Source organism: Carcharodon carcharias, chromosome 28 (genome assembly GCF_017639515.1).
Source record: "Carcharodon carcharias isolate sCarCar2 chromosome 28, sCarCar2.pri, whole genome shotgun sequence".
NCBI lineage: Eukaryota > Metazoa > Chordata > Chondrichthyes > Lamniformes > Lamnidae > Carcharodon > Carcharodon carcharias.
The window spans coordinates 18169850-18191600 of record NC_054494.1 but is presented as its reverse complement, the minus strand read 5'-3'; the positions used below and the strand labels follow the sequence as shown (position 1 = coordinate 18191600).

The window sequence follows — 21751 nt, the reverse complement described above, 5'->3', positions numbered from 1 at the left end:
TGTTGGTGAGGCTGGCATCCAGTGTTGCTAGGGCAGTACTGATGGATAATATGATGCATGCTGTAATATGCAATTCACATATGCCTGCCTGTCTTTGGGCAATTTTCTCCAAAATATAGGAAGAGGAGTAGGCCATTCAGCCCCTTGAGCCTGATCTGCCATTCGATTAGATCATGGTTGATTTGTATCTTAACTTCGTCTAACTGTTTTGGTTCTGTCACCTTTAATACCCTAGCCTAACAAAATATTATATTTTTTGTTGATCCTGGAAATAAGAAACTGCCCCTCCCCCTCAACCCCAAACTCAACAGCTTTTTTTTTTGGGAGGGAGTTTCTAATTGCCACTATCCTTTGTGTGAGGAAATGTTTCCTAAATGGTCTAGATCCAACTTTAAGGTTATGCCCCCTTGTTCTTGAGTCCCCACTAGCGGAAATTCTTTTGGTCTATTTACCCTATCAACTTCTTCAGTCATCTATTACCCATTAATCTTTCATTTTCAAGAGAATACACACCTTGTCTATGCAGCCTATCCCTCTAGCCTCTAAATTTCATGCCCAATGACCTTAAACTGCATCTGAAAGGCAGCATTATCAAAGTGTTTGATTACCCACCAACAACAACTTGTATTTACATTTCTAAATTAATAAGATGTCCCACGGCACTCCACATACATTATAAAGCAAAATTTGACATTAAGCCACATATGCCAATATTAGAGATGAGGAGCAAAAACTTGGTCAAAGAGGTGGGTTTTAACGAGCATCTCAAAGGAGGAAAGAGAGGTGGAGAGGTTTAGAGGAGGAATTCCAGAGCTTAAGCCCTTGGCATCCGAAGATACAGCCACCAACATTGGATCAATTGAAATCAGGGATGCTCAAGAGAGAGGTATCCACTTGCAGGGGTCTTGTGGGTATTCAGAGGTAGATGTTGACCTTTTGCATGCAATAATCCAAAGCTTTAGTCACATCTTTGAAGAGAAGTATAATTTAAAGAGCAGAAGAAACAATAATTTTCTAAATATAAGGTAGCCACCAATAAATCCAATAGGGAATTAAAGAGAAATGTATTTATTCTGTAAGCGGTTGAGGCGAGTAGCCCAGATGCATTTGAGGGGAATTGAGATAAGTGCAGGAGGGAGAAAGGAATAGAAAGAAAATTAATAGGATTAAATGAAGAGGGGTTGGCAAAGGCTCAACTGGAGCATAAAAGCTGATAAAGACCAGTTGGGCTGAATGGTCTGTTTCTGTGCTGTAGACTCTATGTAATAAATGGACTGCAATAAGAGAGTAGGTCAAGGGATAGAGGTTCCAAAGTGCTTATTGTAGAGTCACAACATGTAAAACTGGATCGGAATCCAGTTACAAGTCTTGACAGTTCAGCAAGTGAAGCGATGCCAATCCCAGAGTAATGGGCAGCCAAATCCCTTGTCCTCATTTTTGCAGCAATGGTGCTTTTGATAGAAGCCAAAAATTGCAAAAGAATGACAGACTGCAATCGCCTAAGCCCCTTGCTCATCGGTTTCTTCTGGGTTTTTTTGAATTATGTTCTGTTTTTATATTAAACTTGCTTGCTTGCGCATGACAAATTTCTGGCACTAACAGGGTCTCTGTGGTCATTGGACACTAAATTAAATTTTGGTCTTAGTTTCGGTTCTCTCAGCTGCTTAAACAGCCAATTTAGGACTGGGAAATATAAGCCCATAGAATGAAGTAAATAGCTGCGTCTGTGAAATAACTACGAGATGGAATAACTACCCACAACACCAGATAAAATTACAATGAGGTAACAATAATGAGAGACAGATATTACATGTGACGTTTAATTATTGTAATCCCAATTCTAATTTTCAGGCTACGTGGCTCCCATGTCACAAATGAAAACAGAAAATCCTGGCAATACTCAGCAGGTCTAGCAGCATCTGTGGAGAGAGGAACAGATGCTAACATTTCAGGCATGTAGTCTTTCACCAGCTCCCATGCCAGCCATGGCTCAACGGATAGCACTCTGTGCTCTGAGTCAGAAGGTTATGTGTTCAAGTCTCACTTCAGGGACTGGAGCACAAAATCTAGGCTCCCACTCAGTGAGATGTTGCAAGTGCTGGCTTTTGGATGAAATATTCAACTCAAAGCCCCACCTACATGCTCTGGTGGATGTAAATGATCCAATGCCCCTATTTTGGGAAAAAAACAGCAGGGGAGTCCTGGCCAATATTTATCCCCCAGGGAACATCACAAAAACAGATTATCCAGTCGTTATCGCATTGCCAGTTGCTTATGCGCAAAGTGCCTGTTGCATTTCCTACATTGCAACAGTGAGCACTGTTCAAAAAGTACTTAATTGGCTATAAGACGCTTTAGAATGTTTGAGGTCGTGAAAGGCACAATACAAATTCAAGTTTGTTTTTTAAAAAGTGACATCTATAATAATAAACTCCTGACTAACACGTAATAAATCAAGATCTGTGGAAATCCTTCCTATTATCCTTCAACATTTTAACCCATGAGCAGTTACCATTGTCAGGACCCTCTGCAGACACATTGGAATACCACCAGCTGGAAGTTCCCCTCCAAGTCACTCACCATCCTGACTTGGAAATATATCACCGTTCCTTCACTGTCGCTGGGTCAAAATCCTGGAACTCCCTCCCTAACCGCACTGTGGGTGTACCTACACCACATGGACTGCAGCGATTCAAAGAGGCAGCTCACCGCCACCTTCTCAAGGGCAATTGGGGATGGGCAATAAATGCTGGCCCAGCCAGTGACGCCCACATCCCATGAATGAATTTTTAAAAAGATACCTGTGACATTGCAGCCTGGAGATTGCTCTCCCCATTCAGGAACAATTCCAATGATGCAACAGGGGCTTTGACTTTTTAGCTCTTTGGGTATGGCTGCCCCTGACTGAGCAAAGGAATACAAATGATCGATGGGGTAACGCATATCCAGCAGGTCAGGGGTCAGTGCTATTTTTATAGTGATACATTAGTGAATCTCTGGTATTGTTAGGTTCCCTCAGTACTGCACTTTAACTGACAATCTTAAGTTTAATTAGAACACCATCCAACACCTTCAACATTCACTCCCTCCACTGCTGATGCACAGTGGCAGCAGTGTGTACCATCTACAAGATGCACTACAGCAACTCACCAAGGCTCCTTCAACAGCACCTTCCAAATCCGTGACCCACCGAGCAGATAGATGGGAACACCACCACCTGGAAGTTCCACTCCAAGTCACTCACCATCCTGACTTGGAAATATATCAGCCGTTCCTTCACTGTCGCTGGGTCAAAATCCTGGAACTCCCTCCCTAACAGCACTATGGGTGTACTACACCACATGGACTGCAATGGGTCAAGAAGGCAGTTCGCTACCTTCTCAAGGGCAATTAAGGATGGGCAATATAAATGAAAGAATTAAAAAAAACAATCCTTCAGTCCCAGAGAGGGGCTTTAAGTTACATCCTCAGAGGCAAGACTGCCACCATTTAAGCCAAGGGAATTCATGTTTCCTTCATGTGGATGGGTTTTAATAGAAGAGGAGCAGTGGGATTTAGGAGTACACATTCACACATTATGAGAAATAGCAACACAAGTTAACAAGGCCAGAAAAATGCAAACAAAGCACTTGGGCTAATTTCTGGAGGAATGTCATTGAAAAGTGGAAAGTTAGGTTTGTTTAGAATCTTGAGGCTACTGTGTATCATTCTAGTCTGTTCATATTAAACAAAGGATATAGAACCACCGAAGAAGCTGCAAAAACAGGTTTGCAAGGACTGAGAGGGTCCAACCTAGCCACAAAGGCCGATATTAGAGAAGATGAACAAAATCTTAAAGGGTTTAACCATCAGGGGCTCTAGGAAAGTGAAGGCTGAGAAGTGACCTAATAGAGGTTTTTGAAATTATGAAGCAGTTAGATAGAATAGACAAAGAGATGTTTCCAGTTGTGGCAAAGTCAAAAACTAGGGAACATGAACATAAGATAGTTACTAACAAATTCAGTAGAGAATTCAGGAGAAACATCTTTATCCAGAGAGTGGTTAGAATGTGGAACTTTCTACTGCATGGAGTAGTTGAGGCAAATAGCATTGATGCATTTAATGGGAAGCTAGATAAGCACATGAAGGAGTACATGCAGATAGGGTTAGACCAAGTAGGCTGAGATTAGATTTGTGTGGAGCATGAACACTGGCTGACCTCTTGGGGCTAATTGGCATCTCTCTGTGCTGTAAATTCTTTGGATTTCTATGTAATGCTCTTTTAACCAATGGCAGTGTGAGATGGGGCAATGGGATTCATCCCAATATTTTTCTGGCACACACAAAGACCCTATTTGGAGGATCCAAAGTCTGAGAAAGGGGGAAAAGCCAAACCCAGAGTCCTTGAGAGAAGAAAGGCCCATCAGAGGGAAAGTTGCTTTAGGAGATGGGATGGTTGAGATTAGTGGTAGATTGTGACTATTTTTTTCTTCTGATTGGTTCACTATTGTATATTGCAGTTTAGGGCGATTAATGAGAGATTTTTTTTCTCTCTCCCTCAATCGTGATTTCTTTCCCTCTCTTTATTTTTCTTTCTGCATCTGATTTGACTTTAAATTCATCCCCTTTCTCTGCTGTCCCTCTGTTTCTTTCTCAATCATTGAATCTCATCGATTAAGGGGCCAGATTGCTGGTCACTGAGCTCATTGGTGCTTTCATATCCTCAATGCACCATTGTCATTTTGCTCTTCCATCAAGTTACAGGGGCAAAACATTTTATAGCTGAAGGGTGCAGGAAAGTCTAAATGATGAAGTACAATGCATGTTGCCTCGCTCCAGCTGGATTTCAGCTACGTTTTCAATTTTAAATTTGCTGATTTTAGATCATCCAATTTTGATGATACTTGAACTAACCGATAACAGAACTAATGTACATTGCATCACTTATGAATACGTCAATCCTGGATGAGCCTCAAATTGAGTAAGATCATCCCGCTAATCCTTTGAAAAAAAGACAAAGCCAGACCATTTCTATCTCTGACGCTGCAAACAGGGTAATAAACTTTAGCCAGCTCTAAACATTTTTAAATTGCAAAAGATTATACTCCCTGCAATATCATACATTTTTATTAGAGTATAATTTGGATTCGAGGATATTACCCAGCTATAAATGGCACCCGTGGCAATAAAACATTATAAGAACAGGCCAACCACACTCCTCTCACAACAGAAGAGGGCTAAATAGTTTAATGTTATCACAAATAGAACTTCCAGCAATATTATGCCGTGCAATAAGATATACCACGAACAGCAAGACCTGATACTTCTCTGGCTTTAGTTCAAGTGTTGCCACATTGTAGTTCCAGCCCCAAGTTAACTCAACCTCAATGTCATTCCTAACGCACTCCCAATCTGCTTCATCCTAACACCGTCCGTTGGAGCTCTCAGCCCAAGTCCTCTTAAGATTTGCTCGACTCATGTTCCTGCCAACTCTCAACACTCCATCTCCGGTGCTTCATGGTTCCACGCACGTCACTGCAATCACTGAACAAGTCTGCTTGCTTTTGTGGTGGCAGATTAGTTCAGTCAGAAAGGCAGTGAATGCCTCAGGCCATTGCTTGTGTACAGCCACCATTTGAAACTGTGAAACTCTTTGACATCCTAAACAGGAAGGAAGGTTTTCTTTGCCAGAGAAGTACTCCCAATTATCTAGCCAAACAAAATCTAAATAATTAAAAATCAGTTGTAGAGGGGAACATCCAGCAGGAGTAGGGGAAATCCATAGGATATGGATCTGGCTCGCAGTGCACCAACGTGTATTGGTCCACTTTATTCACCATTAGTGATGTTAGCTTGATGCCTAAGGAGATGACACAACCAGATATGCAGCATTGAAAGCTGTAGAGGGTTTAACAAAGGGTATTGGTTACACCAGGCACAGCCTCAGAGAGATGAGGAGAAACTTCTTTAGCCAGAGAGTGGTGAATCTATGGAATTCATTGCCACAGAAGGCTGTGGAGGCCAGGTCATTGAGTGTATTTAAGAACGAGATAGATAGGTTCTTGGTTGGTAAGAGGATCAAAGGTTATGGGGCGAAGGCGGGAGAATGGGGTTGAGAAACTTATCAGCCATGACTGAATGGCGGAGCAGACTCAATGGGCCGAATGGCCTAATTTCTGCTCCTATGTCTTATGGTCTTATTCAGTTACGAGACTTGTCCATCCAGCAATTGATGATGCTGCAAAATTTAGGTGCTATGCCCTGAGCTGCTGGGATGAAATACACAGGCTAAATTCACTGATTCCACCATCTTCAGTGAGGAAACCATGTGCAAAGGGAGCATGAGATAGGAGGTAGGAAGGATCGGATGAAGTGACCCCTTAAATACATTGAAGAAGAACCATCTGAGAAGGGAAGTGGTCAGATCCATTCTCATCTCCTTGGAAAGGGCATTCCTACCAACTGCCCATGTATGTATGAAAAGGACTAAATCACACACACATCATGTGCATGGATGTGTGGCTGTGCACATTCACATGCACACCTTCACAAATGATGAGCGTATGAAAACAGAAGAACCACCAACATTATAACAAATGGCATTGAAATCATTTTGTGAGTTCACATAATATGTATTTCATAGCATTGATAGAATTTACACCACTTAGACATTACCCCCATAATATAATATAAATAATGAGTTTAGCATATTGTCAAGTGATTCTATACCATCTTGATTATTAATCCTGAATAATTATATTTACTTTCAAATACTATAATGCCAGAATCCAAGCACACAACGCCTAATGGAGATTGATAAACACTGAGCTATATTACAACAGTTAAAGTAAAGACAGCCTAAAATGCACACATTTAATGTTGCATGTATCAACCCTTTTGCACTATTGCACTTTCGTTTTTACTCAGTTATAAAGGATGTAGAGCTATTCAGCAGTTCAATTTAAATTAAAATTTCAACAGAAACACTGCACTTTTGCTTTGCTCTTCAAATAATTCCTTCTTATCCATGGCATAAAATGAGGTTGTCAAACTGCAGGCCACATACAGAATTATCTATAGTCGTTTGGTAGTGCAGAACTTGAGTATTGCTGAAAAAAAGAGACTCATCAGGACACTCGCGAGAATACCAATATAAGGGGGAAAACAACAATTTATACTGTATGTGAAGAAAGTGCTGGTTGGTTGGCAAGTGGCATTGCCATGGAGAATGCACCACTGATGTTGACAGACAATTGGCGTTGTTTGAAATTTAAACCAGGCAGCTTGACCCTGACTGGTCAAGGCATTGCCCTGAGGAATGAATCAGCGAATGGCTGTCACTTATTTTATTTAGCTGAAACAGGTGCAATGTGTATACATGTTCTCTCTGTCTGCAAAGAACAAGGCCCTGTGTATTAATATATGTAGCTTCCAGTACACACAAATGCACCACATTGCAATCTCGACTGATAATCTTAAATTAGTTGTCAGCGTAATTCTTAGCACATTGCGAATTATTTAGCAAATGTTGTCCAATCGCGGAATCACATCCTATGTTGGACACTGTGATTTGAGTTTTGCAAGCACAGGCTGGTTGGGTACAGTCTGTACCTTGCCTGTTGTGAACAACAACAGGCTGAGTATAGACCATACCCAACTAGCCGGTGCTTTGGCATGCATTGTCAGCTAAACAAAATAAGTGATAACCATTCGCTGACTCATTCCTCAGGACAATGCCTTGATCAATGAGGGTCAAGCTGTCTGGTTTAAATTTCAAACAATGCTTGGCAGTTAACTGTCAGTCACCATCAGTGGTGCATTCTCCATGGCAATGCCACTTACCAACTAATCAACACTCTCTTAACATACAATACAAGTTGTTATTTTCCTCTTATATTGTATTCTTGCAAGTGTCCTGATGAGTGCAAGATGAAAAGCTTAGACATGCCCCTTTTTTCAGCAATACTCACATTCATCTAATTCACTCCCACTCACAAGAGAATAAAACAGTCAAGAAAAACCCCAAGTTGGGGGCATTGGCCTTCCAGACATCACAGGCACTGCCATTTATTTTCCAATTTTCACACCAATTCTGTTGCTATTTTCAGCTGAGAACCATATGAGAATCAAGAGGTCCCTTTCTTCAGTCATTGGTGAAGAAATGTAAAAGGCCCAAAGTACAAGAACTTTATACAAACATTGCTCATTCTTCACCCTTATTTAGTTGATACTCAACCATCTAATTGCCCTTCATTCTGGGTAATTTGACATCTGACCTGTTGGAAGCATTTAAACAGATTTAACCCTGCGGCAAAAGACAAGTGATGGAACTCACAGTTAGGTCATTGACGGCAACAGCAGAAACCGTCCCTTCATGTCCCTGAAGCTGATTGACATACGTCAGTGTGTTAAAGTCCCAAAGGATGCATGTCCTGTCACGCGATCCACTCACAATCACATTATAAGATGAAGACACCACCAGGCAAGTGACAGCTTCTATATGTCCATGAAGTACCTGGGACAAAGAATAAATTACTGCTGTGAGGCTTGATCACCCTAACCAGATATTAAAAGATTTCAGTCGCTTATTATTTTTCTGCGATACAAGAATAGGAAACCACAGCTTGCTATTTTCAGACTAGAGAGAGGGTTGGCTTGCAGGAGGATAGATACCAAAGACATGTCCACTGGAAAAATTAGATAGCAAAAATGCACTTATTTCAATGAAGAAATGTTTGCCTCAACTCCCCAGAGGGCTGCAAGCTATACTTCTAGAACAGACATAAAGTTCAAGGATGAAAAAAAAGGCCATTTGGTTGATTCCATCACATCCCTCTGGGTGATCCTATTCTCCTCTCAGCACCCAAGAATTTCCATTGCAGTGGTTCACCCACTGAAACTTGATATTCTAGTGAAGAAAGGAATGCATTCGTATAGTATCTTCCATAACCTCAGAACATTCCCAAGAATTCCCCAACCAACGAAGTATTTCTGAATGGTAGTCACTGTTGTCACAGCCAGCAGCAGTCGAGTTATGCATAGCGAGATTTCACAGATAACAGTGAGATAAATATCTGGATAATTGGATTTTGGTGGTATTAGTTGATGGATAATTGCTAGCCAGGTGAACTCCCTTGTCCATTGTTGCATCTTGCAATGTGATCTTTTATGTTTACCCAAGGGGGCAGATTGGACTTATTTCAATTGTCCAACTTGGGAAACAATACTTCCTTGGTATAATAATGAAGTCTCAGTCTAGATTAGATATGCAAATATCTGAAGTGGTGCTTAAACCCATATTGTGCTGGCCTTTGACCCAGAAGTAGCAACAGCAAGAAAAACTTGAAACAACTTTAAAAAGTCTGGGGAATCTGTAATTGTTTTAAACAATGCTTCAAAATGACTTTTTAAAAGTTTGTATCACTTTTAAAGGGATTAATTATATTTATTGGCTAATAAGAAATACTGGTCCATTTGACCTGGTGACCAACAGGAAAGGAAGTTAAAATACGGAAGCTGGGTGGCAGACAGACAAAGTGCAAAGGGAGGAGCTGGGTAGAGTAGGCGGTCAGCCAGCCGAGTCAGAGAGCTACATTCCTGAGGGGTCAGAAAGTATGTTTAGGAATGATGCTTCTGTTTCTTTCATTTCTGAGTGTTTGAACACCCAGAATCACCCATGCCATGTGAAGGTAAAGATGTTTCTGCCGAGAACTTAGAGTTGAGAAAGTTCGGAAAGAAATACACTGTTGTGTGGAAGATTGTACAGGAAGAACCCTGTGTGTACATGGACACAGCTGCCTACAAAGACTTGGCTAAGTCCTTGAAGGAAAAGGACTGGATTTCTTCCTGAGGAATATCTCAGTTTGGAAAACGTGGGGCTGAAATTGGTACCATACAGGCAGAATGGACTGCTGAGAAGATCTGTGAGGTCTATCTTTGTTGTATCTGTTACGTCATGTGTAATTCATAGTTCATACTGATTCACCTATTAATTTACGTTGAAGGTAAGTTGATTCTGATTCGTATTAAAATAAAAAGTTACAAAAAGTGAAATCTCATTCGATAATTCCTTCATTGGAAGGTCGTTGGGTAAATCTGGTTCTTTTGGTTTACGATTCCCACAGGGATTGTAACAAAATCTTCTGGCTTAACAGAGAAAATACTATTGCTAAGCCAAGCTGACATTTCTAGTACAGTAATGACCCATTACAAATCCAGCTGTACTGCAAACACCCTGTTATCCCCAAAATGAGTCACTCCTCATAAGGTATCTGTTTTAAATTTACTTGTTAGCAAACTGAAGTCTAGCTGCTCCAAATCCGCTTTGTGAGCTTCGTTTGAAATGTTACACTGGGTTTCTTTCATCTATGCCATTAATATTCTACAAGCCTCTGGAAGATCTTCTTTTACCTGCTTTCTTTCACAATGAAGTTTAATACAAACAGGTTTGCTTAGTTAATCTAATGCAAATCAATTGAAAAACCATCAGAGATTGCACTCACTAACAGAAAGCTGAAAGTCAATGCTAAGTATTTGTTACTTTTCAAAAAGAACAAGAGCACAATAATTAGTTTTATTAAAAAGTTAATTTCCTGTTGCTACTTTGTCTTCACTTTTCCATTCATCATTGAATTTCTGAAAAAAGCTCTACATCTTTCTAATAAGGTTATAATCATGAGTTGGCATCAGAGAAAGTGCAACGTTCCCAGACTTGTGCCTTCCGGACTTAGTAATGACAATTATTTATGACAACTGGTGCAATTTCTGTGCAAAGGAACAGAGGAAACCAAAGACTCACATGGGATACAGACAGGAATTACAACAGGACTCAGAAAACACTTGGTGCTATTGGCTGCATTGTTCACAAGCCCACAAGTGACTTCTGAGAGCAAGATTGCAAGATTGTTTAATCTTCAGAAAAAAGTTTGAGTGCCATTGTTTATTTTTTAATTCTTTCAAGGGATGTGGGTGTCACTGGCAAGGCCAGAACTTGTTGTCCATCCCTAATTGCCCTTGAACTAAGTGACTTGTTGGGCCATTTCAGAGGTCAGTTAAGAGTCAACCACATTGCCGTTGGTCTGGAGTCACATGTAGGCCAGATCAGGTAAGGATGGCAGATTTCCTTCCCTAAAGGACATTAGTGCACCAGAAAGGTTTTTCCCACAATCAATGATAAGTGTCCATTACTGAGACTAGCTTTATATTCCAGTTTTGTTAATTGAATTTAAATTCTACCAGCTGCCAAAATGGGATTTGAACCCATGTCCCCAAAGTATTAGCTTGGTCCTCTGGATTAACAGACCAGTGACATTACCACTATGCTACCATCTGCCCACATATTAGGGGATATTGAAGTGCGCTTGAGAATTGAAGTATGAAATGTTTTGTCGTTTGTGTGTGTGTGAGGGAGAGAGAGAGAGGGAGAACACAGGAAAAAGAGAGAGATGGCGGAAGGGGGGCAGAGATAGAGATAATTAGCTTGGGTGCACAAGAACATATGCCATGAATGTCTGTAATAGAGACATATGAGCCAGAAAACTAAATTCAGACAGGAGGGAAAAATACTGTCTTATTTATGCACCTCAACGAGCAAACATGTAGAGAGTAAACATGTAGAGAGTGGTGAAAGACAGGAGGGGGTGACAATCAGTTGATGATACTGCTTCAAATAGTCATAACCTTGCAAAAACAAAACTTGTAAACAAGGCCACTTCAGCATGTTAATGGCATTCAGACATAGCATAAGCAAAGATAACCCTGATGTAGCGGCGCAGTGATTAGTGCCTGGCTTTACTGACAGTGACCATTTTGCTTTGGCAGTGTTACGACAATGGGGTTATTGTCCAAGCTACCGTAATTGCCGAATGTCCGCTCATTGTTCAGACAGCAGCTTCTCGAGAGCTAGATGTCTCAAAGTGGTTAGCCATGGTGCATTATAGGGTGGCTTCAATCAGTCCTAAATTAGCTGTTGCCCTGGCATCTGCACAAACTGAGGCCGTAAATAACTGTTTTGTATGAACTACCAATTCCAAATTAGTAGCCAACACATTACAGTGACATTCTGTGCTTCAGGCATATTGAAATCCTTACATAAGAAATTTCATAATTTCCTTAACAAGTCCAGAAAATGCTCATTTGACTGATTCCTGGGATGAGGGGGGTTATTTTACAAAGAAAGGTTAGACAGGTTGGGTCTGTACCCATTGGAGTTTAGAAGAATGAGAGGTAATCTTATTGAAACATATAAGATCCTGAGGGGGTTGACAGGGTGGATACTGAAAGGATGTTTCCCCTTGTGGGAGAGGCCAGGAATAGAGGCGTTGTTTAAAAATGAGGGGTCTCTCATTTAATATGGAGATGAGGGGTAATTTTTTCTCTGGGGGTTGTGAACCTGTGGTACTCTCTTCCCCAGGGAGTGGTAGAGGCAGGGTCTTTGAATATTTTTAAGGCAGAGGGAGATAGATTCCTGACTAACAAGGGAACCAGAGGGTATCAGGGGTTGGCGGGATCGTGGCGTTGAGGTCACGATCAGATCAGCCATGATCTTATTGAATAATAGAACAGGATTGAGGGGCTGAATGGCCTACTCCTGCTCCTAACTAGTATTAGACAGCAAGCTGAGTCCAAACATGAAGAAAGATGGGCTCAGGATCATTTGTGGCAAAGTTTTGGAACTTCACATTGTAGCATGTAAGCTAAATAAAAACAACAGAAGCAGGCAAATAGAAAGCAGCAGGAACATACCTCTTTCAACATCATGCTTTTTGCTTTTTCTTTGTGGGCTGGGATTTCCCACACACATATTACACTGTTTGTGCCTCCAGTGATAACAGTTGTGGGTGTTGGACACACAGCACACAGGCACTGGCCCCAGTCAGACAGGCATTCAAATACAGTTAGAATCTGTATCAGGAATAAGAGAGCATTGTTACAAATGTAATTCCATTGTAGTCGGTCTTCAATTTTCAATCAACCTGTGTTAATCCGACATTGTAGTGTACAAATAATTGAGGCAGCATCATTAACTGGTTGCCAATTCCTCCTGACCTTCCACTGCACTGTACCTAATCCGCTTTCTTGCTCAGCTTCACAAATTGGACAGCCCACTCTTCTCCCTCCTGCTGTTCATCCAGGCTGACACTCCAGTGCCACATTGAGGGATGGCTGAAGTGCCAGAGATGCTGTCTTTGGGAATGAGACATTAAAACAAGGCCTCCCATGTGGATGTAACTGATCCCATAAAAATGTTCAAAGGAGAGCCGTGGCGTGCTCCCTGGTGTTGAGGCCGACAGTTATCTCAACCAACACAGGCCAAACTGAAGATCTCACTGTTATTTGTGGGATCTTGCTGTGCATTAATTGGCAACTGGGTTCATCTACGTTGCAACAGTATTACAGTTTACAGGCATCACTCTTCTCTGCTATTACCTTGAACTAAGACATTATAGAGAGTTAATTTAAATCTACTGAACTTCGACATGAACACTAGTTAAGCATCTACATTTAACCTGGCTCAGTATTCCTTGAAAAAAGACTTGCATTTATATATGGTCATTCACAGGTTCTGGACATCCAAAAGCACTTTATATTCAGTTTTTTGAAGTGAAGTCGCTGTTGTAATGTAAGAAATGCGATAGCAACTTTGCACACAGCAAGATCCCACAATTAGAAATGAGATAATGATCTGATAATCTGTTTTAGTGATGTTGATTTTTCAGTTACTTTAGTTGAGGGATATGAGAGGACAGGCAGGGCCTCAATTTAACCTCCAAAAGACAGATGAAAACCTTGGCTTTCAGTTATTTATGAATTGTACATACCTTGTCAGCACCATAGTTTCCCAGACAGCAGCTGAAGTCATCATAACCCCAGGAGAAGGTTCTGTTCCATTCTGGTGGTATCAGTAATTTATTCTTCTCCACAGCAAGAACCCCTTTTTCGGTATGTACAATGTGTCCAACGGCCCCCTTCAATAATTCTGTGTAAAATAAGTTGGGTAAAGTATTATGAGAGAGGGATAAGATGTTATATTCCACATAGTGAAGGACAGAACTGGAGCCAATCTTTACATGCTTTTATAACATTTATTTACAGAGACACATTGCAAACAAGCACCTCCTAACCCAACATCCAGTTTCAGCCTTCCAATGGTGAACCCCCAGTTAATGCCCACCACATGAATACAATATGAATACAATTAATATACAATCCTACATTACAATAGTGACTACACTTCAAAAGAAAGTACTACCTGCCTTAGCTCCAAAGTTCTTTGAAACATCTAGTGATCATGAAAAGTGCTATATAAATGCAAGGTGTCCTTTCTTTCTTACAACTAACATAGAGAATTGTGGAAGAGACTCAGCACATTTGTGCCTAGCTGTGCTTTGGTAGCGGGGGAATGTGGGCTTGAATCCTCCTGAACTTAGTGGGGAAAATCATTGCAGGGAACAGATATCAGAGGAAGAAGTCCCCTGCTTGCACACTTCCTGGCACTTAGTTCAAATTACTGTCAGTGCTGCCCCGTGAGTGTGACTCTCACCTGCCTTCATGACAAGGGTTGATGCCAGACCATAGAAAAGTTTCACATCCTTGTGGAAGTAGAATAAATTTAAAAATCCTCCATCTTACATCTCATAGCAATTCCATGTTTCCTTTCTGCGCCTACACAATCCTCCCTTGTTAGATGGGTGAAATAATTCAATCAACAGACTGCACTCCTGGGTTTCCCTCCTCAGCTCCCCGAAGGTACTACTCCAGACTGGGTGAAGTTCTGTGGGAATCCACTGTAAAACCTCCCCAAGTGGTCACAGAGGAGTATTGACAATGAGTGTCACATGCCCGGTGGCAAGACATCACAACCAAACCAGATTCTGTCCTCCCCACTTGACCACATACAGCTAACGTTACTGGATAATTAATACAATGGGGGTCCTGGCTAATTTCTCACCTCCCTCTGCCCTGGCTAGCACCCAGCATGGCGATACTGAGGGTAACTGTAACACCCCATTACCCTGAAAGGTGCAGCACAGGTTGGGGATTGAGCCTGTCATCTTCCCAGTTAAGACTGAGACACAGAGAGAGTTGATGCCTCTCAGTGGCTGACCCAGCAACGCAGGATGATGCCCGTTGAATCAATTTTACCTGTCTAAAAGTTAATCTGAAACCAGAGGTTAGGCTGAATATGAATGGTAGAATGGCTCAAGACCATCACTTCCAACAAACAGTTGGAATAGTTTTGAATAGTTAAATAGTTGTCATTGATCAGTTCACACAGTCAGTTGACACAGCCGGAATGTCAAAAATATGACATAAAAACTTATAGATCAGTATTTTAGATACCTTTTACTGGAACACTAGACGGCTTCAGATTCTGCAGGTGGTAGAAGAAGGGCAGAGTAGCGGGAGAAGAGGCAGCAAGGTCCTTCCCTGAAGAGTGCTTCCCTTGGACAAACCGTGCAGGGTGAGCTTTACTGAACAGCTGAATTCAAAGAAAAGAAAACCCCTGTGAGTCTCTTTGTCTTTCAAGGCACAACCCATGTTCATGTGCTTGCCTGTCGATTTAATTGATGTCAGGCGGAATAAAGATTATCTCTGAAAAATATCTCTCAGCCACTTAGCCAGACTGGTCTGGCGAGGAGTCATAAGTAACATACCAGAATCTCCAAAGCACATTTCTGACACTGGGAACAGATATGATCTGGGCAAGTCCTTGAGTTCCTCTCTTTAAAGCTCCCATGCAAAGGCCCTTAGCTGCTCGCAGTCACACAACACTTCTATTGAATCAGCTTCGCTGTAATTTCTGTGCTTGGTTTCTCAATGCTACAACCTGAAGAGCTGTGGCGTCAATGCAGATTAAAGCACCTGATTTGAGAGCGCTTTGAATTGTGGCACTGAAACAGCCATGGTCTTCACATTGTCTAAAGACGCTTACTATAAACTGTGAATACAATTAGTTATTTTAAAATGTGAATACAATTAATTTACTTTACACTGTGAGTACAATTATTTACTTAGATGCTCAACACAGAATTATTTAGTGTAAATAGCAAGTCATTTGGAGACTGCACCATTGCAGAGGCAGCAGTGGAACAGTGAGTGCAACCTGGTAAGTTATCAGGGTTAGCATAGATGACAATTAACGCTCTTGGGTAGATCAGAAGACTTTTAAAGTACATTGCTATAAACTTGGACAAACAATGCCATTTAATTTTGTAAAAGGAATCATATTTAATTTGTTACTGAGGTAGCGCAGCCAATTGGAAGTGGGAAAGATGGTTGCCCAGCAGAGGTTAGGAGTAGATGAGAACTACTAGATGAGAGATGGCAGTGAAGGGCCAATTTATATTGCATTAATGGGTTTAGAGAAGCAATGCCCAAATGGAGATACATGGCCTCCAAGCCTCAATAACTTTGCTCATCTAACTTTCCATCATTACTTCAATCAAGGGTCTCAAGGTCAGAGGATCCAATTCCCATCAGATTAAAAGGAAAGGAAGGAATTCTGCTCAGTTGTCAGTGAAAACCTGGGACTGGATTTTCTGTTTTGGGGCAGGACACCAACTTTGGGATCAAATGCGGGTCCCGACCCTGCACTGTGTCGGGAACAGTCACCTGACACCAACTTCTGGTGAGCTGGTCAATTAGTTGCTGTAGAACCTGCTTGTCATCCAATTAGGGACAGCAGTCAGACTCTTGAGGTTGGAGGGGCAACTGGAGGACAAAAGGTGATACATCAGCAGTCCCACTGTCTGAGGTGGGAGCTGCAGATGCCGGCAGAGAGAGAGAATGAGAGAGAGAGACAGAGACAAAAAAAGACAGAGAGATAGAGAGGGAGACAGACAGAAAGACACAGTGAGAGTGAGTGAGGGAGAGAGAGAGAGAGAGACACAGAGACAGACAGGGTGAGAGACAGAGGGAGAGCGAGACAGAATGTGAGAGAGACAGACAAAGACACAGAGAAAGGTGGAGAGAGACACAGAGACAGGGAGAGAGACAGAGAAGGAGAGAGAGAGAGACAAAGAGAGAGTGAGTGAGAGAGAGAGAGAGAGGGGGAAACAGACCGAGACAAAGACACATGGAGAAAGGTGGGGAGAGAGAGAGACAGGGAAAGAGACAGAGGGAGAGAGACAAGCAGACAGAGACACAGAGAGAGGTAAAGGTGCCCTCTGAAGACGAGGTGGACAAATTTTATTTAAAAATGGTCGCAGCTGCGGGTGAACGCAGAGGGACAAGCCCTCCACTGTGCGAGGCCTGCCTTCCAACTGGACTTCCAGTCGGTGTGGGGGAAGGGCCTGAATAGGCCGCTTAATTCTCTCAATACCACAAGTGGCAGGTGGCAGTTCCACCTCCAGCCTGGCTGTCTCCAAAATGGCTCAAGGGCGGGATTTTGCTGGCGAGTCAACTCGGTAGCAGCAATGCAAGAGTTCAGCCCTGCCATCCTCTGGTCCCGCCATCCTCTAGTCCTGCCCCCAAAAGCCTCCGAAAATCCTGTCCCTTATTGCAGCTTCTTAAAAAAACATTCTTTCATCAGGATTGGGGGTCACTGACAAGACCAGCATTTGTTGCCCATTCCTAATTGCCCTCGAGAAGTGGTGGTGAGCTCACAAGACCCAAGAGAGTATAAGATTTCAATGGTGTCAGATCTGGAAAGGTCATTTTACATTACACGGTATTGCTGACAGAGGAAGAACTATCCAGCTGCCCAATGTAAAAGGGTCTTTAGGAAGCCAATTGAGAATCCTGGAGGGAATTTTAACTTTCGGCAAGGAGTGATATCATTATGCAATCCTCTTGATTTGTCATTCCACTAATAATGGGTGCTTGATCCATTATCACCCATTTTACAGCCTCACTCAAGTTACATTTACTCTTTTCTACCCACTGCATAGGGAACATTAATTAAATCCATCCCTGGGCATTCTCCCGGATAAATTTTAAATTTAAGGAAGGTTGGCTGACGCAAAGACCACAGCAAAACAAATCCCAAGAGGTTTGTGCCTTCCAGCAATTACTGAGCAATCCAAGTCCAACACACAGACGATGTGATACAAGCAGGAAGGCTGGAGATTTCCTCAGAGCTGTTCCTGTAACTCCGATAGGAGCGGCAAAATATCCCATTGATGCGTGAAAATGGGGTTTCTGTTTCAACTGGGGTGAAGTTTCAGCAACAGAGCAGGAGATGCTCGGAGGAGGTTTCTGGCCAAATTCTACTTGTTTTGAGAATCAAATTTTCTAATCATTACACATTTTCAGCATTAAGTATCTACTTTGCTGTGTTAATTCTGTTGGGTAATTCGAAACGTTGGATAAGTTCTAAGTGCAGACAATATGAAATGATCAGGGGTAAACCCTAAGTATTCTTACTGGATTCTTTTGCTGCTCTTGCTGTTACTGTACGTGTGAACGTATGAGTTAGGAGGAGTAGGCCACTCAGCCCTTCGGGCCTGCTCTCCCATTCAATAAGATCATGGCTGATCTGATTCAAACTTCCGCCTACCTCCACCACCCTCTTGTTTATCAAGAATCTATCTACCTCTGCCTTGAAAACATTCAAAGACTCTGCTTCCACTGCCTTTTGGGGAAGGAAGTTCCAAAGACTCATTACCCTCTGAGAGAAAAAGTTTCTCCACATCTCTGTCTTAAATGGGCGACCCCTTATTTTTAAACCGTGACACCTAGTTCCAGATTCTCCCACAAAAGGAAACATCCTCTCCACATTCACCTGTCAAGACCCCTCAGGATCTTATATATTTCAATCAAGTCACCTCTTACTCTTCTAAACTCCAGTGGATACAAGCCTAGACTGTCCAACCTTCCCTCATAAGACAATCCAGTTTAGTAAAGCTTCTCTGAACTACTTCTGATGCATTTACATCACTCCTTAAATAAGGAGACCAATACTGTACACAGTACTCCAAATGTGGTCTCACCAGGGTCCTGTAAAAACGGCTTCATATAAAAGCAGCGTTTTACAATCAAATAAATCTGACCAAATAAAAACCACTGTGGTGTACAAACGTCAAAGGAAACCCATCCTGTAAAATTTAGAAATGGAGAGGCTCTCTTAACTTGTACCTGTTTAGGGATCTGCCCAAAGTTACTGACGAAGCCCATGATGGTATTCTTTCTCAAAGGGTCCTTTAATCCTTTGAGATCAACCTGGTCATCGTAAAAGTAAGGATGGAAAACATTAACTGCTTCGACTGCAGCTGAACCCTGCTGCTTGTAACCAAATATCAGGTCTATCCAGTGATGGAGGTGAGCAGAGACATAATCACTTTCCAAAGCCTGTGAGGAGAGAAGAGAACAAAGTGTCATATTGAACGTGTCCATTTGTTCTATAAAGTATTTTTATTTCAGACTTGCACCACCGCATTTATTTATTTCAATGAGTAAACACACCTGTTCAAACAGCGTTGTGCTTAGATGCTTAAATCTGAAGAGTCTTGAATAAAGGTCTTTAAAAGGAATGTCTGTTGCATTACCTATAAACAGTGTTTTTGTATAATATAGCTTTGGGTGAGGTTGTCACTATATGGTCATGGATTCAGTCCCTTCCCAATGATTTGAGCATATATGGTAGTTTAAGACCCCTGTAGTGCTGCCAGAGTGCTGCATTGCCAGATATGCCAACTATTGGATGAAACATGAAACTCAGGTCCAGTCTGCCTATTCAGGTGAAGGTAAAGGTCCCACTATTTTATTCACAGAAGTTCTCCTATGCCCTGGCTGATGTCAATCAAGATCATTAAAACAAATAAATTAATTTCTTGTCTGTGAAACCAAATTGTCTGTTGTATTTCCCTATGTAATGATAATGACTACAATTCTAAAATAATTTATTAGGTGTGAAAGATGCAAATAAATGCAAATTCTTTTCTTCTTTCTTATATATTATGTCCTGATTACTGACTTAATACATTAGGTACAAGAATAATAACAAAAAAAACCTGGAAAAGCTCAGCAGGTCTGGCAGCGTCTATGGAGAGAGAATTAATGCTTTGAATCCATATAACTCTTCTTCAGATTCTCCACACATGCTCCCAGGCCTGCTGAGTTTTTCCAGCATTTTTTGTTTTTGTTTCAGATTTCCCCTCCTTAATTGCCCTTGAGAAGCTGGTGGTGAGCTGCCTTCTTGAACTGCTGCAGTCCAAGTGGTGTAGCTACACCCATAGTGCTGCCAGGGAGGGTGTTCCAGGATTTTGACCCAGCGACAGTGAAGGAACAGCAATATATTTCCAGGTCAGGATGGTGTCTGGCTTGGGGGCGGATTTTGTAGGTGGTGGTGTTCCCATGTGTCTTATGCCCTTGTCCTTCTAGGTGGTAGAGGTCACAGGTTTGAAAGGTGCTGTCTAAGGAGCCTTGGTGAGTTGCTGCAGTGCATCTTGTAGATGGTACAAACTGCTGTCACTGTGGTGGTGGAGGGAGCGGATGTTGAAGGTGGTGGATGGGCTGCCAACTCAAGCGGGCTGCTTTGTCCTGGATGGTGTCAAGCTTTTAAGTATTATTGGAACTGCACTCATCCAAGCAAGTGGAGAGTATGCCATCACACTCCTGACTTGTGCCTTGTAGGTGGTGGATAGGCTTTGGGGAGTCAGGAGGTGAGTTACTTGTTGCAGAATTCCCAGTCTCTGAGCTGCTCTTATAGTCACAGTATTTATATGGCTGGTTCAGTTCAGTTTCTGGTCAATGATGACCACCAACACCCATGCCCTACCACCCCTGCCCCCGCCAGGATGTTGATGGTGGGGATTCAGCGATGGTAATGCTGTTGAATGTCAATGGGAGATGGTTGGATTCTCTCTTGTTGGAGATGGTCATTGCCTGGCACTTGAATGGTACAAATGTTACTTGCCACTTATCAATTCAAGCCTGAATGTTGTCCAGGTCTTGCTGTATCTGTACTCATAAAAGGAACACAGAAAGTTAACATGCAGGTGCAGCAAGCTAATAGGAAGGCAAATGGCATGTTGATCTGTATTACAAGGGGATTGGAGCACAAGAATAAGGAAGTCTTGCCACAATTGCAAAGGGTTTTGGTGAGACCACACCTGGAATACTGTACACAGTTTTGGTCTCCATATTTAAGGAAGGATATACTTGCACTAGAGGTGGTACAGTGAAGGTTCACAAAATTGGTCCCTGGGATGAGAGGGTTGTCCTGTGCAGAGAGGCTAAGAAAATTGTGTCTGTATTGGGAACTCATCTCCTGACTCCCTAGAGTCTGTCCACCATCTACTAGGCTCAAGTCAGGAGTATAATAGAATACATACTCTTCACTTGCCTGGGTGAGTGCATCTCCAACAACACTGAAGAAGCTTGACACCATCCAGGACAAAGGAGCTTGCTTTATTGGCAACCCATCCATCACCTTAAATATTCACTGCCTCCACTACCAACGCACAGTGGCAGCAGTGTGTAGCATCTACAAGATGCACTGCAGCAACTCACCAAGGCTCCTTTGACAGCACCTTCCAAACCCACAACATCTACCAAATTGAAGGACAAGGGTAGCAGTTGCACGGGAACACTGCCAGCTGCAAGTTCACCCCCAAGCCACTTACCATCCTGACTTGGAAATATATCACCGTTCCTTCACGTCATCGGGGCAGAATCCTGGAACTCCCTTCCTAACAGCACTATGGGTGTACCTACACCAAGTGAACTGCAGCGGTTCAAGAAGGCAACTCAAGTGTCAGGCATCTTCTCATGGGCAATTAAAGACAGGCAATAAATGCTGGTGCGGCCAGCAATGCCCAAACCCCATGAA

General features: G+C 42.2%; 1 protein-coding gene across 1 annotated transcript in view; it reads right to left on the bottom strand.

Moving 5' to 3' along the window:
• Window positions 1-21751, bottom strand: part of wdfy4 (WDFY family member 4) — a 242631-nt gene that overhangs the window by 11397 nt on the left and 209483 nt on the right. Inside the window, exons 54-58 of the mRNA XM_041176115.1 lie at window positions 19057-19269; window positions 15322-15460; window positions 13800-13957; window positions 12724-12882; window positions 8315-8494 (exon numbers count right to left, since the gene is read on the bottom strand). Of these exons, the coding sequence (XP_041032049.1) occupies window positions 8315-8494; window positions 12724-12882; window positions 13800-13957; window positions 15322-15460; window positions 19057-19269 (849 nt within the window). The remainder of the gene's footprint in view (window positions 1-8314; window positions 8495-12723; window positions 12883-13799; window positions 13958-15321; window positions 15461-19056; window positions 19270-21751) is intronic.